The following is a 13,769-nucleotide window of genomic DNA, read 5'->3' as shown; positions in this document are numbered from 1 at the left end:
GGTGAAGTTAAAAATTGTGTTTATTTCTGATGTGTGCATTCAGTAAGTGGACAGATTTGAATGTCCATTTGGCTTAAATGATCTAAAATACACATCAGTTAAAGGGTCTAGAAACAGGTTTTGTCCACATCTTAGCCTAATGTAATTCCTTCCTCTTAAGATTTCATGTTAACTCACTAAAAGTCAAGTGGATAAGCATTTGTGTGAATTTTGAAACTAACTCTTATTCTGTCAACATTTTTTTTCAAAACGGTGAATTTTCACAGTGGTGTTGGGAACTGGGAGCCAGAGTCCAGCACAATTTGATGATTTTCCCTGCCCTAGCACAGCAGCTGAACCTGCTAGTTAGCTAGTTGACACCCCTGATCTAGAGTAAAGCCTGTTTTAGGCTAAGACTGACCTGTTTGGAATTACATCCCTTCTTTTTGCAGTCGATTCAGCCTTTAGGAATATATACTTGAAATAACACAGGCCATTCTTTAACCATGTCACATGAATGATCCACCAGTACATTTTAATGTATATCACAAAATTTTGCAAAATGATCACCGGACTAGCATTTTATCCATATCACGCACAGCTTCTTTACCAGTTTTTTAAATTAGTGGATTTTTTCTGTGTTTGTGTCCTGCAGCACCTGAATAAGACGTATAACACTGACGTCCCTCTGGTCCTGATGAACAGCTTCAACACAGATGAAGACACCAAGAAGATTCTGCAGAAATACACTCACCACAGAGTAAAAATACACACCTTCAACCAGAGCAGGTACACACACACACACACACATACACACACACATACAATACATACAATTTCCAGACGAGGGGTCAGACATATATTATGTCATCCCAAGCTTATCATCCCAAACACATGCAGTGATGTTGAGATCTGGACTCTGGGGTGGTCAGTCCATTGTTCTGAGAAACACCAGCAGCTTCTTTGTTTGATGTGTCTCCTTTTCTCAGTAAGAGCTTCTTAACAGCTACACATCCTTTCAGACTCATAGTGCTGAGTGTCTCACAGTGGAAGGATGGACAGAAACTCCTGTGGATGTTTTCAGATCTGAATCCAGAGTGGAGCTTGATTTTCTCCTCTCTCTCAGAGATGAAAGCTTTAAGTGCTGTTTATCTGATGGGGGCAGTTTTGGTGTCTGTCGGGTCTTCCAGGTGGTTATTAGGAGACACATTTTCTCTGTAGCTTTTAATCATTTTTGGACTCCAGTTTCAGAAACTCCTTTTTTCGCTTATTTTTCTTTGACTTTCTCTTTCCTCATGCAAGCAGACTGTCTTTGTAGATGGGCAGAAGTTAAAGTGTGGATACTCTAAATACTGAAAAATGTTATATTTATTTGTTGAGACATCTGTGTAAATTTCTGTTACATGTGTTTTCTCATTAGAGGAGATAATAGATTAAAGCAGTTACTTCAGAGGGAAACATTTTGGATTTGTACTCTTAAATCTGCAGAGTATTGTGGCCTGAATGAGGATGTTGATTTCTCTTTCTCATTTTTTTTTTGTCTTTCTGACCAACAGGTGGCAGAAACTTGTGTGTATTTATATGGGTGTTCTCAGGTGGTTTGTATCGGTATGCCATTTTTTGCCTGATGACGGCCTGAGAAGGCCGCAACACGTCGGCACATTTTTATACTTATCGCCATGTTTCAATCAAGGGTTTTTATACCTCTCTTAACTCTTTAATGTTCTGCTCAACCATTTGGTAGAGCACATTTTGAGTCACTATACATGTTCACTATACAAGTGCCATCTTGGTAGTTTGGTAGATGTGAATATTTGAAAAACTGTAGGGTCAAAAAATTAAAAAAACACTGATTGTTTTTGTTATTGCCCCAAACAAATAAAAAAATACAAATAAAATCCATTGCTTTTTTCTTGGTGAGTATATTAAAGGGTTAAGAGGATGTGCCCGGGAATTTCTTTGTTCTGGGATTTATTCTGAACATGCTTTGTGGATGCAGATGATTTTTTTGTTTTTTGCCACTCTTAGCATGGAGTGCTACTTTGACGTTTTCTGATTTATGAGTGAATGAATGAGTAATTTGTACTTAATGGATGTTTTGACTAGAAATTAAATAAACATGGTGTAGTTTCTGATTTTTGCCCATGAAAGTGTGTAGATGTTATAATGAAGTGTCCTCTATGCATTACGTATATATGCTGATCATGGGGGTTTACGCATACACAGGACCTGCACCCCCCCATCCTTTTATCCCACCTTCATCCTCTCTGCTGTTCTCCCTTTTTTGTTTTCTGCTCTGCTGTCATTGTGGATCTCTTTAATCCTGTAAAGCAGTCATCCATCCTTCTCCTCCCTCCTTCTTTCTCTCCATGTAACTCTCCCCCTCAGTGAGTCAGAGGAACTCAGTACAATGTTAGCTTTACAGCTCTGTTACTCTGAAGTCTTTCTGACCCACTTAGTCTCCAGGCTGCTTTTTAATCTGTTTACTGTCTCTTTGTCAAAATCTGTGGATCCTCTTTCTCTTTGGTTTCTTTCTTTTTTTAACCACTGTAACTTCTCCTTCTTTCCTTCTTCTTTTCCCTCCACACTTGTTTCTTTCTGTCTGATTTTATTTCTTTTTGTCTTTCTCCCTTTCTTGCTCTTCCTTTTTTCTTGTTTTTCCTCTCTCTGTATCTGTTCTGTTCTTTCTTGTTATGTAACTATGATGTTCTCTCTCTTTCTCTCTCTGTGCAGATACCCCAGGATAAATAAAGAGTCTCTGTTGCCGGTGGCGACCAATATGGGTCTGACAGGTAACAACTGTGAGGCATGGTATCCTCCTGGTCATGGAGACATCTACGCCAGCTTCTGTAACTCAGGGCTGCTGGACAAGCTCCTCTCTGAGGGGAAAGAGTACATCTTCGTCTCCAACATCGATAACCTGGGCGCTACGGTGGACCTGCACATCCTCAACCACCTGATGAGCCAACCGGCTGACAAACGCTGCGAATTCGTCATGGAGGTCACAGACAAAACACGGGCTGACGTCAAGGTGAGGAGGAGGAGCAGCAGGAGGAGGAGAGGAGGAAGAGTGGAGAGAAGGAATAGGAGGAAGAGCAGGGGGACCAGGAGGAAAAGAAGGAGAAGTAATGGTGAGAGAGAAGGAGGGAAGGAGGAGCGGAGTAGGAAGACAGGGAGGAGGAGGAGTCGAAAGGGGAAGGAATGTCAAGGAGGGGGAGGAGCAGGGGGACCAAGAGGAGAGGGAGGAGAAGACGTGGGTTGGGGAGGAAGTGGAGTTGGGGAACAAGGGCGGGAGGGGCGAGGAGAGAGGAGAAGGAGGACGGGGACCAGGAAGAGGGAGGAAGAGGAGGAGAAGGAGGGGTGGGATGGGAGGAGGAAGAGCAGGAGAAAGGGGAGAAGGTAGAGGAAGGATGTGAAAGAGGGGGAGGAGGACAAGGAAGAGGAGGAGCAGGGGGACCAAGAGGAGAGGGTGGGGAAGAAGTGGTGGGGGACGGTGGCAAGTGGAGTTGGGGAAGGAGCAGGGGAGAGAAGGAAGGATGTGGAGAGAGAAAAAGGAGGACGGGGACTGGGAACGGGGAGGATGAAGAGCAGGAGAAAGGGGAAGAGGAGGAGGAGGGGCAGTGGGACCAAGAGAAGAGGGGGTAGAGGAAGTTGGGGAAGAAGGAGAAGGATGAGGAGAGAGGAGAAGGAGGATGGGGACCGGGAAGGTGGAGAAGGAGGAGGAGCAGGAGGAAGAGGAGGAGATGGAGCAGGAGGAAGAGGAGGGGACGGAGGAGGGGCGCAGGTGGGAGGAGGAAGAGCAGGAGAAAAGGGAGGAGGAGTACAAGGACTGGGGGGACCAAGAGGATAGGGAGGGGAAGAAATGGGGCGATAGGAACTGGAGTTGGAGAAGAAGGAGGGGGACCGGGAAAGTGGAGGAACAGGAGAAAGAGGAGGAGAAGGAGAAGCAGCAGGAAGAGGAGGAGGAGGGGTCTAGCTCAGTGGTCTACAAGCACATACACACAGGCTTTTTGGTGCTCACTGTACGCTGTTAATGTTCATTAAGTTGTATTGTCTCCCAGGTAAAAGCAGCCTGTCATAGTCCAGCTTTAATAGAGAGCACCTGTTTTTCTCAGGATCAGATAATCTGATATAGATTTATAAACATTACCAGTGTAGTCTAATATAAATGCTGCCTTTCAGTGAATTCCTGAAAACACCTAACACTACTACTTGGCTAATACTTGCATCAGACTACAGACTGCAGACATTACAAACGTGACTGTAGATGAACTAATAGATCACAGGCTGTTAAAGATTGATTAAAAACAAGGACAGGCTGAGGTTGAGGTTGTTTCTGTTAGAAAAACATCATCTGAATCATGGAAACACTGTAGAGGATCTGATGACCAGTGATTTGAATCCAACTCAAAATGACTGACCTATTTGGCCAGTATTAGTTTTCACAAGGAGGTAATGTAGGTCATGTTTACCAGTGTACCATTTTAGTCTTGTCCAAATCCACCATTTCAGTCATTTTTACTGACTGCGCGTTTCCGCATCAGTGAAGATTTCATAAAGACGCCTTTTACCTTCTCTGAAACGTCATTGTATTCTACGGAAAAGTATGGAGGCACCTGAAGAAGTGTTTACTTGGCAAAAACCAAGCTGATGTGTTCTGTCCTACCTCCAGTGTACAATTCAGAACATAGAAAAAACATTTGATTTTATGCATTGAGGTTGACTGTTTGCGATAAATTGCCAAACTAATTAGTTTTAGTGACCAAGAATTACACTTCGGGTTTTAGGCCAAAGAGGCAATAGTGTTGAGAATTACTCTTTTTTAAGTTTTTCTTTTTAAATACTTAGTACACCTGTATCAAAGTGTTAGACTGTAACTCTTTACAGTTTATTTCGGTGGCAATAACAAATAGAGATGGTTAAAAAGATGCGGTCACATTGATTCTCGACCCTCTGTAACTTTTAAAAGGTCTTACCTTTTCAATAATGGCCTTGTTTTTCTCTCGGTTCACTTCAGTTACGTTTCACTGTGAAACGTAAACATTAAAAAGCTAAATAAATAAATTTTAACCCAGCACAAACAGATTTCATTCCTTTAGGTTTTATTTAGGTGCATCGCTGCTTATTTATTCTGTGTAATTTGTAGTCATGGTCACTTTGGCTGCAGTGATTCTTTAATGGGAGGACTGTGTGTGTTTCAGGGTGGGACTCTGATCCAGTATGAAAATAAACTGAGGCTGCTGGAGATCGCACAGGTGCCGAAAGCGCACGTCGACGAGTTCAAATCCGTCACAAAGTTCAAAATCTTCAACACCAACAACCTGTGGATCAGCCTGCCTGCCATAAAGAGACTGCATGAGCAAAACGCCATGGACATGGAGATCATCGTCAATCCGAAGGTGGAGAACAATACACAACACACAGCTGTGCAAACATTATTATATTACATTATATTATATTATATTATATTACATTGTACACTAGGGGAGTGGTAGGGTGTTGCTAGGTGGTTATTATGGTATGTTAGGTGGTTACTAGGGTTTGTGAACAGGTTACTGTGGTATCCCCGATGCTGGCTGAGATCTTGCTGAGTGGTTGCATGGTTGCTGTGGTATCCCAAGTAGTTGCTAAGCTGTTGCTAGGTGGTTCCTATGGAATCCCAAATGTTTGGTAGGATATTGCTAGATGATTGCTAAGGCATCCCAGGTTGGTTGCAAGGGTGTTGCTTGGTGGTTGTTATGGTGCCCCAGGTGGTTGGTAGGGTGTTACTAGACAGTTGCTGTGATATTGGAGATGGTTGCTAGGGTGTTGCTAGGTGGTTTCTATGGTGTTCTAGGTGGTTGCTGAAGTGTTGCCTTGTAGGTGCTGAGATTTCTAACTATAACTTTTTTTAACTAGTCTGTAAAATAATTAACTGTCTAATGTGGAACAGTGTGACATGCATTTCCTCTCTCCAGACACTAGATGGTGGTCTGAACACACTATTATGGTATGTTAGATGGTTACTAGGGTTTGCGAACCGGTTACTGTGGTATCCACGATGCTTGCTGAGATCTTGCTAGGTGGTTGTAGGTAGTTGCTAAGGTGTTGCTAGACAGTTGTTCCTTCCTGCTATGGTATTCCAGGTGGGTGCTAGGGTGCTGCTAGGTAGTTCCTATGGAATCCCTCATGGTTGCTAGGGTATTGCTCGTTGGTTGCTAAGGTATCTCAGGTGACTGTGGCTGTGGGCACTGCCATCAAGAGCTTTGACAATGCGCTGGACATCAACGTCCCCCGCAGCTGCTTCCGTCCTGCTATGGCATTCCAGGTGAGTGCTAGGGTGTTTCTAGGTAGTTCCTATTGAATCCCAAATGTTTGCTAGGGTATTGATAGATGGTTGCTAAGATGCTTGGTGGTTGTTATGGTGCCCCAGGTGGTTGGTAGGGTGTTACTAGACAGTTGCTGTGATATTGGAGATGGTTGCTAGGGTGTTGCTAGGTGGTTGCCATGGTGTTGCCTTCTAGGTGTTGGGATTTTTAACTATAAGTAAAATAATTATATATAAAAATAATTAAAATAATTAACTGTCTAATATGGAACAGTATGACGTGCATTTCCTCTCTCCAGACACTGGATGGTGGTCTGAACGTGATCCAGCTGGAGACGGCCGTGGGCGCGGCCATCAAGTGCTTCGACAACGCGCTGGGCATCAATGTCCCCCGCAGCCGCTTTCTGCCTGTCAAGACCACCTCCGACCTCCTACTGGTCATGTCCAACCTGTACAGCCTGGAGGCGGGGTCTCTGACCATGAGCGAGAAAAGAGAGTTCCCCACCACGCCCCACGTCAAACTGGGCAGTTCATTCACCAAGGTAACCAGCCGAATGCTTGACCAGTCAGACTTTAGGACACTTTAACAAGCTTTCATGGAGTCTAGAAAAGAGCATGTATTCAGCACTGGTTTCTGCATGTGCTGCAGGTCAGAAGTTTAGGGACACCTAGCTTGGTTTTTTAATAGATGAGCATGTTTTCTCTGACAGTTTAAACAAATTAAATATTACGCAGAATTTTCAAAAGAACACAGTGTCTCAGAACTTTGAATAGGTGTGCGGGTTGTTGGCACCCTCCTGGCTCTTACTCTGCTGACCATAAACCGGCTCATTTTACCTGTGTACACAACGAGATTAGCCTAAATATAAAATGTTTAAACAAGTCAGAATCAGCAGCAATATGTAAAGTATTAGCCAAGTTTGGTTCATGACTTTTAGATGCTTGCCAGCCATCTGACAGTTCAGTGGTCTTTTTACTACAGAGGTCACTGTAGGCACTGTCCCTACTAAAACACTGTCCAGTTGAGCAGGTACTATTTGGGTGGTGGATCATTCTCAGCACTGCAGTAACACTGACGTGGCGGTGGTGTAAAAGTCAGACAGTAGCTCATCTGTTACTGCACAGTTTATATATCAGCCAACAACTTTACAGCATTACAGCGTTAACTAATATATATATATATATATATATATATATATATATATACATACAGGTCATTTATGTAATGTGTGTGTGTTGCAGGTGCAGGATTTCTTGCGGAGATTTGAGAGTATTCCAGACATGCTGGAGCTGGATCATCTCACCGTGTCTGGAGACGTCACTTTCGGAAAGCAGGTTGCTCTGAAGGTAAACATGGATAGACAGGGTGGATAGACAGATGGGCAGACAGGGGAGGGATGGATGGAGGGAGGGAGAGGGGGATGAGTACAGGGTGATTCAAAAAGATTCATCCGTTATCAACTGAAAGAGGTGGTCATAGAGTTTCTGACTGTCAGTGGCTCCCTTCAGTCTGAAAGGAGATGACCCCTGAGCAGACAGCACTTCAATAAGAGTGAATCCGTCATAACTGTGCAGCGTGATTTTCATGGGCAGTGAAGCTCCAACAGCTCAGAGCATTCGGCGTTGGTTCCACAACACTGGATGATCTCCGAAATCACCCTGAAAGAGCCGTGAGTGCAGCAACACCCGACATGCTCTGTCAAGTATGGGATGAATTTGACTATGGCGTTGATGTCCGAACAGCTGGAGGAGGTTCATACTGAGCACTTGTAAAATTACTTAATAAACTTTATGCTCATTTAAACCATTTACAGTTTACTGCATTGTTCTGTAATGATTTACAAGTGATGTCATTTTTAAAATCGGATGAATCTTTTTGAATCAATCTGTACTGTGTGTCTGGGTGGATGGATAGACAGATGGACAGATAGGTGAATGACACTGGGTACAGATACTGAGTATTTTCATATACCAATACCATCCATTCATTTTGATAAATAAATAACCCACCTGATTAAAGTAAGTCCTGTGCAAATCACGTAAATATATTAGGGAGCGCAGAATCTTTTGCATGATTTACATGACACTTGCAAGAGATGTAACACTTTGGGTATCTAAATGTGTGCTTGAATGCAGCTAATCATGTATTTACATATATGATTTCTTTAAATAACAAAAATACTTTAATACATTAAATTCGTAGATGGTGTAGATACAATGATTTACATATTACTTGGCTGTTTGTGAAAAACAGAGAAATGAAACGTCGTTAAACTGACGTTGAGGCAAATGTTCTTATTTATTTAAACATATTTTATAACCTTTTCTTAATGTTCCAGGGCACGGTCATAATCATCGCTAATCACGGAGATCGGATCGACATTCCGGCCGGAGCGATGCTGGAGAACAAGATTGTCTCCGGAAACCTGCGCATCCTGGACCACTGAAGCCTTTCTACACTCACACTCTCAACACCAGTCACACACGCTGCCTCTTACTGCCTCTTACATACGGCCCATATCCAGCTTCTCGACTGTTAGAGTCCGTCTGTCTGTCTGCCTGTGGGCTCTTATCCATGTGTGTGAGTGAATGGATGTATATGAGTAACTGTGTATGCATATACAGTACTGTGCGAAAGTTTTAGGCACATGAAAAAATTAGAGTGAAAAACTATTTATCTGGTCATTAAGCATTATTTGCTCAGAAAACACAGCAGAATAAATACAAAAATATTAATACAGAAACTGATTTTCCAAACCTCTCCTCAAGGAAACCTGCTGTTAATTGCAGCTTTGGCCAGCCAGTACTTCATTATGTTAAATCAAGTGTTGCCGATGATATTCAACAAATCTTTGTGATGGCTGGGGGCATGGAGGAGATTAGCCTTACAAGCTTTCAACTCCTTTTTTGAAAGAAAAAAAAATTACTTTTACTGTATTTGTTAATTTGCATTTATTCTGTTTATATGGTGTTTTTACTAGCAAAAACACTAATTCTCAAGAGTGTATATGCATACCCATGTTATGTATTTGCATGTGTATGTGTGTATGTATACATTATATATATCTCATCATTATCCAATGATCACCTTTAGCATTGTGTCCCTTACAGTCACGGTCAGTTTGATTTTCACTGTAATTCTATCTGAATGTATACTGTGACGGTCAGCTGCTGTCGGTCCTGCTAGACTGAACACACTGAAGATGAACGACTCAGTAATGATTTCCCCCTTTAGCCGTTGGTCCAGGATCAGGTGTGGTACCTCCTAATGGTAATGAATGGGTCTGTAGCATGGAATGCAGATCTCAGGTCAGGCTGTGTGTGTGTTTGAAGGCGGTAGAGGCTGTTACATCGGATGCTCTGGATGGAATTAAAGTGCAATACGCAAATACACCACTGTCTGTTTTTTGACTCGTTCTAAAATCTGTGTTTTTTTTCCTAGAAAAGAAGAGGCGTATTCATTAACAATGTGTGCAGTCCCAGTTCTGTAGGTTTACGTATTTGATGTCCAGAGTTTGCTTCTACAGTTTTGCATCCCACCAATTAGCACCATGCTCACCGCATGCCTAAACTGTCACACAGCTGCCTCAAGTCATGTGAAGACTGACACTGTATGGCACACTGTTATCTATAAAAATGGACAAGAATACGGACAAAATTCGGGCTTCAAGCTGGCTGCTACTGTTTTTAGCTATGCTAATGTACTTTTGCCCATTTTTATAGATAACAGCACGTCATACACCATTACTAATGTAGCTGTAGGTAATGCAAGCTTATACCCACCATTAACCACACTATAAATAGAAATAACAGCTACAAAACTGGAACCAATGAGCAGTGTCTTTATTACAGCGCCATACTTGCCATATTTACCAATCAAATCAGTGCCTAAAGCAACACAGCACACAAAATAAACCACTTAAAGATGCATGGGTATGACCTTGGTGGTGGGAGGTGGGTCAGTCTTCTATATCCATCCTTTATTATTTTGTTATCCATTTCAGTAACGCAGATGAACATGTACAATACATGAATGTATTGTATTTGCCTCCCCCTAGTGGTCATAAATCAGCTGGGATTTAGCTATTTGGATTTATGCACAACAAAAAACACCCAAAAATGATCAGCAGATCCTGATTAGGATTCTTCTTACAACACTGACATGTTCAATATTACAAAATAATAATAATAATCTTCCGTAATCTGTCCCACAGACAACTGCTATATATCACAGGTATAAAATGTATATTGCTTTTTCGTCTGCAAAAAAAAAAAGAGACTTTTTAAAGAGAATACCGGAAGATAACTGATCATGAATCATAACAGACAATAACAGATTATGAAACCAAGCAGCCCTTTAAATTAATAATCTGTGCAGACACAAGTGCATTCAAGTAAAAAGGCATGAGATTCACATACGGGACATATTCACCTCCTACAAGTAGAAATCAAACTGGGATAAATTATTAACAGCTTGATATTTACAGGAAGAATTAATCTACGCCACATTAAAGCTAAGGCACAAACGCCAGAATCTCCCATCAAGTGCTGAATTGGACAACTAGTGGCAGAATTCAAACAGGCTGCTGCTGAAGCTGTAGGGGCTGTAGGCTGAGGAGGGGCTTTGGCTTATACTGGTCATCCTGAGTTGAGCTGAAGAAATAAACTTGGTTTCCACAACAACTTATGCAAACATCCATGGTGTGAGATCAGTTGTGCTGATCCAGCATCGGGTTTTGTGACAAAGATTACCACTTTGATCCGGCTGACCTGTTCTGGGTCCACCAGTAGTATTTTTTTCCATAGCTTAAAGGCAAAAATCCCATTCAACCTGTTGAGGAACTGACCCGTCCATGCGATGCATTCTTTTGTAGCAAAAGTTGGACAGGCTTTAAAGGACATTGTCATGAACTCCATTCAATGTAATGAGAAACTGTAGAGCACAAATGTTAAATGATATTGATTCTGTATGTCTCTGAAAGGCCACACTGTAGTTTTTCATCTTCTAATCATTTTTTCACCAGCTTCTGCTCTTCTACTGCTGCAGCCAGGACTTTTGCCACTTTTCCTTCTTGTATTTACAAGTGTTTAAAAACTCCAGCAGCACTGCTGTGTCTGATCCACTCAGACCAGCACAACACCCACTAACACACCACCACCACGTCAGTGTTTCTGCAGTGCTGAGAATGACCCACCACCCATATAGTACCTGCTCTGTGAGGGTCCATGGGGTCCTGACCACTGAAGAACAGGGTAAAAGGGGGCTAACAAAGTATGCAGAGAAACAGATGGACTACAGTCTGTAACTGTAGAACTACAAAGTGCACCTATATAGTAAGTGGAGCTGATAAAATGGACAATGAGTGTAGAAACAAGGAGGTGGTCATAATGTTATGCCTGATCGGTGTATATGGCACTTTAAATTTAGGTATTTTGGGCAAAAACTTTTACTCAATTTCTCGTTAAGACTGAATGAGATTTTTGTCAATGTTTTGTAAAGCTTGTCCAACCTGGCAACAGTTGCTATGAAACATTTGCATGGGTTGGCCAGTTGGTGGTGATCTATTTTACAACAGTAAAATTCTCCTGTTTTTATACTGTATGTCCAAAAGCTACTTTAAGGACCTATTGCTGACATAAGCATTCAATTTCTACACCAATAGAGCGGGACGCTCTGAACGTCCTCTGGAGTGACGGAGCTCCATCCAATACCTTTGGGATGAGCTGGAGTGGAGTGATCCAGAGCTGACTATCCAACACCAGTACCTGATCTCACTAATAGTCTTGTGGCCGAATTCAATCAAATCCTCACAGCAATGTTCCAACATCTAGTATAAAGCCTTCTCAGAAGGGTAAGGTGAAGGACTACCTATTAATTAAGCAGCACTGGATGAGCAGGTGTCTACAAACTTTTGGACATACAGCGTCCCCCACAGTGGGACTCACAACAGAGCCCCTCCAAGTCCAACATGTTCCAGTAGTGAAGCCCTCACCACTGAGCCACTTCCACAGCTTCTCATGCACAGGTTTCCAGACAAGTGAAAGTTCTGTTGAAGCCGGTTCTCGTCTGATTATCTGACGCTGAGTCAAAAGGTTCATGTGTTCGTCAGTTCAGTTCTGATTCATCTAAATCTAATGCACTAGTGCACACTCAGCAAATCCACACCAGACAGTTTTCAGTACCGCAGCAGAATCCGTAAAAATGCAGTGCTTTTCCGAATAAGTCTGAATAAATTCTCCTCCACAGGTGTCCGTTCTCCTCCAGGGGGGCTCACGGTAGACGGCAGCTCCTCCATCAGAGCCAAACTAGTCTTCATTCATGTTTAAGGACCAGCAGGTCACAGTTTAAAGCTCAGAGGTCACACAGAGGAACTGCGTGTCATACAGCAGTCGTGTCTCCGTACTCTCGGTTCCAGCGGACGTACTGATCCAGAGTCTGAGGACTCACACTCCTCTTTATCTTCTTCAGAGAGTCCACAAAATCAGAGAAACGGATGTTCCTCATCTGAGAAAGAGAGAGACAAGGAAAGGGAGAGAGGGAGGGAGGGAGGGAAAAAAGGAAGGCAGGGAGCAAGGAAGGAAGAAAGGCAGGCAGAAAGGCAGGCAGAAAGGAAGGCAGAAAGGAAGGCAGGGAGTAAGGAAGGAAAGAAGGAAGGAAGGCAAGGAGTAAGGAAGGAAGGAAGGCAGGCAGAAAGGAAGGCAGGGAGTAAGGAAGGAAAGAAGTAAAGGAAGGCAAGGAGTAAGGAAGGAAGGAAGGAAGGCAGGCAGAAAGGAAGGCAGGGAGTAAAGAAGGAAAGAAGGAAGGAAAGAAGGAAGGAAGGCAGGGAGTAAGGAAGGAAAAAAGGAAAGCAGGGAGTAAGGAAGGAAAAAAGGAAGACAGGAAGTAAGTAAGTAAGGAAGGAAGGAAGGCAGGCAGAAAGGAAGGCAGGGAGTAAGGAAGGGAGGGAGGGAGAGAGAAAGGAAGGAAGAAAGGAAGGCAGGGAGTAAGGAAGGAAGGCAGGGAGGAAGAGAAGAAGGAAGGCAGGAAGGAAGAAAGGAAGGGAGGAAGGGAGATTGGAAGAAAGAAAGGAAGGCAGAAAGGAAACAGGTAAGTAAAGAGTCACAGAAATAGATTGAGGGATAGTCAGATAAAAAGATAGAAAGAGTAAGACAGATAGACAGACAGATGGATAGATAAAAGGAGAAAGTATGAAAAAGGGAGAGAGAAAGAAACAGTGAAAGACAGACGAAGAGAGAGAGGATTAACTAAATATTCTGTATCACGTTCAGTTTATCTCCTTAATTTGGTTTATAAACCAGTTTCTTTAATTAAATGAATAACACTAAAGTTACTTAGTGCACCTCGTTTGCAGCCATGTTCCTCACTTGCTCCGGACGCAGTTCTGTGGACACGCAGGAAGACAGATTTAAACACAGAAATAAATATATAATATAAATAAAAATACATACTAACACACAAAATAAGTCGAGAAGTTGATTGAGT

At 42.6% G+C, this 13,769-nt stretch overlaps 2 protein-coding genes across 4 annotated transcripts in view; one reads left to right on the top strand and one right to left on the bottom strand.

Moving 5' to 3' along the window:
* Nucleotides 1-9,679, top strand: part of ugp2a (UDP-glucose pyrophosphorylase 2a) — a 37,242-nt gene extending 27,563 nt beyond the window's left edge. For both annotated transcript variants that reach the window (XM_036557306.1, XM_036557305.1), the window contains exons 5-10: nucleotides 635-768; nucleotides 2,713-3,010; nucleotides 5,181-5,378; nucleotides 6,586-6,828; nucleotides 7,529-7,633; nucleotides 8,626-9,679. In XM_036557306.1, the coding sequence (XP_036413199.1) occupies nucleotides 635-768; nucleotides 2,713-3,010; nucleotides 5,181-5,378; nucleotides 6,586-6,828; nucleotides 7,529-7,633; nucleotides 8,626-8,733 (1,086 nt within the window). In that variant the 3' untranslated portion in view covers nucleotides 8,734-9,679. The remainder of the gene's footprint in view (nucleotides 1-634; nucleotides 769-2,712; nucleotides 3,011-5,180; nucleotides 5,379-6,585; nucleotides 6,829-7,528; nucleotides 7,634-8,625) is intronic.
* A 1,940-nt stretch (nucleotides 9,680-11,619) lies between these two features.
* spast (spastin) overlaps nucleotides 11,620-13,769 on the bottom strand; it is a 28,577-nt gene continuing 26,427 nt past the window's right edge. For both annotated transcript variants that reach the window (XM_036557302.1, XM_036557304.1), the window contains 2 exons: nucleotides 13,628-13,668; nucleotides 11,620-12,791 (listed from right to left, as the gene is read on the bottom strand). In XM_036557302.1, coding sequence (XP_036413195.1) covers nucleotides 12,666-12,791; nucleotides 13,628-13,668 — 167 coding nt within the window. In that variant the 3' untranslated portion in view covers nucleotides 11,620-12,665. The remainder of the gene's footprint in view (nucleotides 12,792-13,627; nucleotides 13,669-13,769) is intronic.

The sequence above is a fragment of the Colossoma macropomum genome, unplaced genomic scaffold (genome assembly GCF_904425465.1).
Source record: "Colossoma macropomum unplaced genomic scaffold, Colossoma_macropomum, whole genome shotgun sequence".
NCBI lineage: Eukaryota > Metazoa > Chordata > Actinopteri > Characiformes > Serrasalmidae > Colossoma > Colossoma macropomum.
This window is presented reverse-complemented; position numbering and strand designations above follow the sequence as displayed.